Source organism: Cicer arietinum, chromosome 7 (assembly GCF_000331145.2).
Source record: "Cicer arietinum cultivar CDC Frontier isolate Library 1 chromosome 7, Cicar.CDCFrontier_v2.0, whole genome shotgun sequence".
NCBI classification, from domain to species: Eukaryota; Viridiplantae; Streptophyta; class Magnoliopsida; order Fabales; family Fabaceae; genus Cicer; species Cicer arietinum.
In genome coordinates, this window is record NC_021166.2 from 42,269,378 (window position 1) to 42,271,429 (window position 2,052).

The following is a 2,052-nucleotide window of genomic DNA, read 5'->3' on the forward strand; positions in this document are numbered from 1 at the left end:
TTAGGAGCATCAGGACGATAAGGGCATTTATTCTTGCTATGTCCCTCGTTCCGACACAAACCACATCTCTTGGGGTGTGTGTTTTTCTCTCGTTGATCCATTTCAGTATGAATACGAGTAGACTGTGGACGACCTTTTGGATCTCTTCTCATGGCTGGATTGTGGCATAACTCTATTCCATTGTATTCTGGCCAATATGATTGAAGAGGAATTGCTGGGAACTCTTCTTTGTAAACGTCAAAGATACATTGCAATGTATACTTAGAAGACACATACATCATGTAGTCACGGTGAATAAACGAACAAGCGGCAATGACATGTGAACATGGATAATGTAATGCTTGAAATTCACCACAATCGCACCATCTTTTGTCGAGGTCTACCTTGAATGTCCCTACAGGACGACCACTTGGTGGACGAACCAACTCCTTAACTGTAAATATACTATGAGCTCGATTGTGAATAACAACTTCATGGGAATTTGACATTGCTCGTTCCTTGTTAAGATTTTCAATGATTTTATTTGAGTAAATCAAACCTGATGTCATCATTGCTTGGGCCTGTGTCCCTCTTTCTTCAAATTTTGCAGTCACTCTATAGTATGTTGCTTGCACTAAAGAACTGATTGGAAGATTGCGTGTCCCCTTTAATACATTGTTCATGCACTCAGAAAGGTTAGTTGTCATGTGTCCCCAACGTCTACCTTCATCATATGCTTGTAGCTATTGCTCCTTTGGAATATCGTCGAGCCATTTCACTGCATCTTGACTCCAATCACTGATTTGTCTTCTAAAGTATGTGATGCTTGGTTGAGTCATAGCGTATCCTGAATGAACAAAAGTTGATGTTGTTTAGACAATTTGAAAACAAAATTATAAAGAAAAAATATGTGTGAGATATATATATAAAAAAAATACTAACCCATGTTGGTTACAAGATCTTTCATTAGCCCATTTTTGAAGGTCCTCATGAAGTTTTGTGATATATGTCGAACGCAAAAGACATGATGCCAATTGCTGTTTACACGCCTAACAGCACTTTTAATCGACTCATGTCTATCTGAAATCAAGCAGAGGTTGGGTTGAGGTGTGACAAACATTCGTAGACGACTGAGGAAGAAAAACCAACCATCTAATGTTTCACCCTCAACAATAGCGTATGCTATAGGAATGGTATGACCATTACCATCCTGAGCGATTGCCATTAGTAAGGTCCCACGATACTTCCCATATAACCATGTTCCATCAACTGAAACAACTGGTTTACAATGATCAAACCCTCTGATACATGGTTGGAAACTCCAGAAGAGACGATGAAAGACAGCTTTGCTAGGAATTCGTTGGCCATCCTCAATAAAGGGTCCCACTTCAATATCGGTAACAGTACCTGGAAGATAATGTTTAAAAGCAAGAATCCACCTTGGAAGCTCTTTATATGATTCCTCCCAATTGCCGTATATTCTCTCAATGGCCTTTTGTTTTGCAATCCATGTCTTTCTATAAGTAGTGGTATATGTGTACCGAGATCGTATATGTGCAATCAATACTGAAACTGATATTGTGGGATCTGTTGTTACCATTTGTAAGATGCTTTCACAAATAACAGCCGAAGAGAGTTGTTGGTGATCTTGTGAAACCATTGTTGATGAGCATGTGTGTGGCCCTTCTAGTTTTGTGATCTTCCAGATGTTTGATTTCTTTCCATTCAAGATTCTACACCTCCACATACAATTTTTATTTTTACAATGGACAATCCATCTAGTGCTATCAGAATGTGCAACAACGAAGCTCGTAGAATTGTGCATATGATATTCTTTTACACACTGCATTGCCACATCTTTTGTGGGAAATGTCATCCCCACTTGAAGATTGTCAGGATCTGGAACAAGGTAAGATTGGTTTTTGGACATAGAGTTGACAAATTCATTGTCAACGTAATTCATGTTGTCGGTGGTAACGTTGCGAAAATGTGAGGGGGGGTCAGAGAAAAAAATTGTAGTAGATGGACATTCTACTACGGGTTCCTGATCATCATCATCGTCGTCGTCATCGA

General features: G+C 39.2%; 1 protein-coding gene across 1 annotated transcript; it reads right to left on the bottom strand.

Annotated features, from left to right (window-relative positions):
* Nucleotides 1–722: 722 nt before the first annotated feature.
* Nucleotides 723–1,942, bottom strand: LOC101515717 (uncharacterized). The gene is made up of 2 exons (XM_027336868.1): nucleotides 922–1,942; nucleotides 723–826 (listed from the first exon to the last, which is right to left on the bottom strand). The coding sequence occupies exons 1-2, from the start codon at nucleotides 1,940–1,942 to the stop codon at nucleotides 723–725; spliced, it is 1,125 nt and encodes a 374-aa protein (XP_027192669.1).
* Nucleotides 1,943–2,052: the final 110 nt, after the last annotated feature.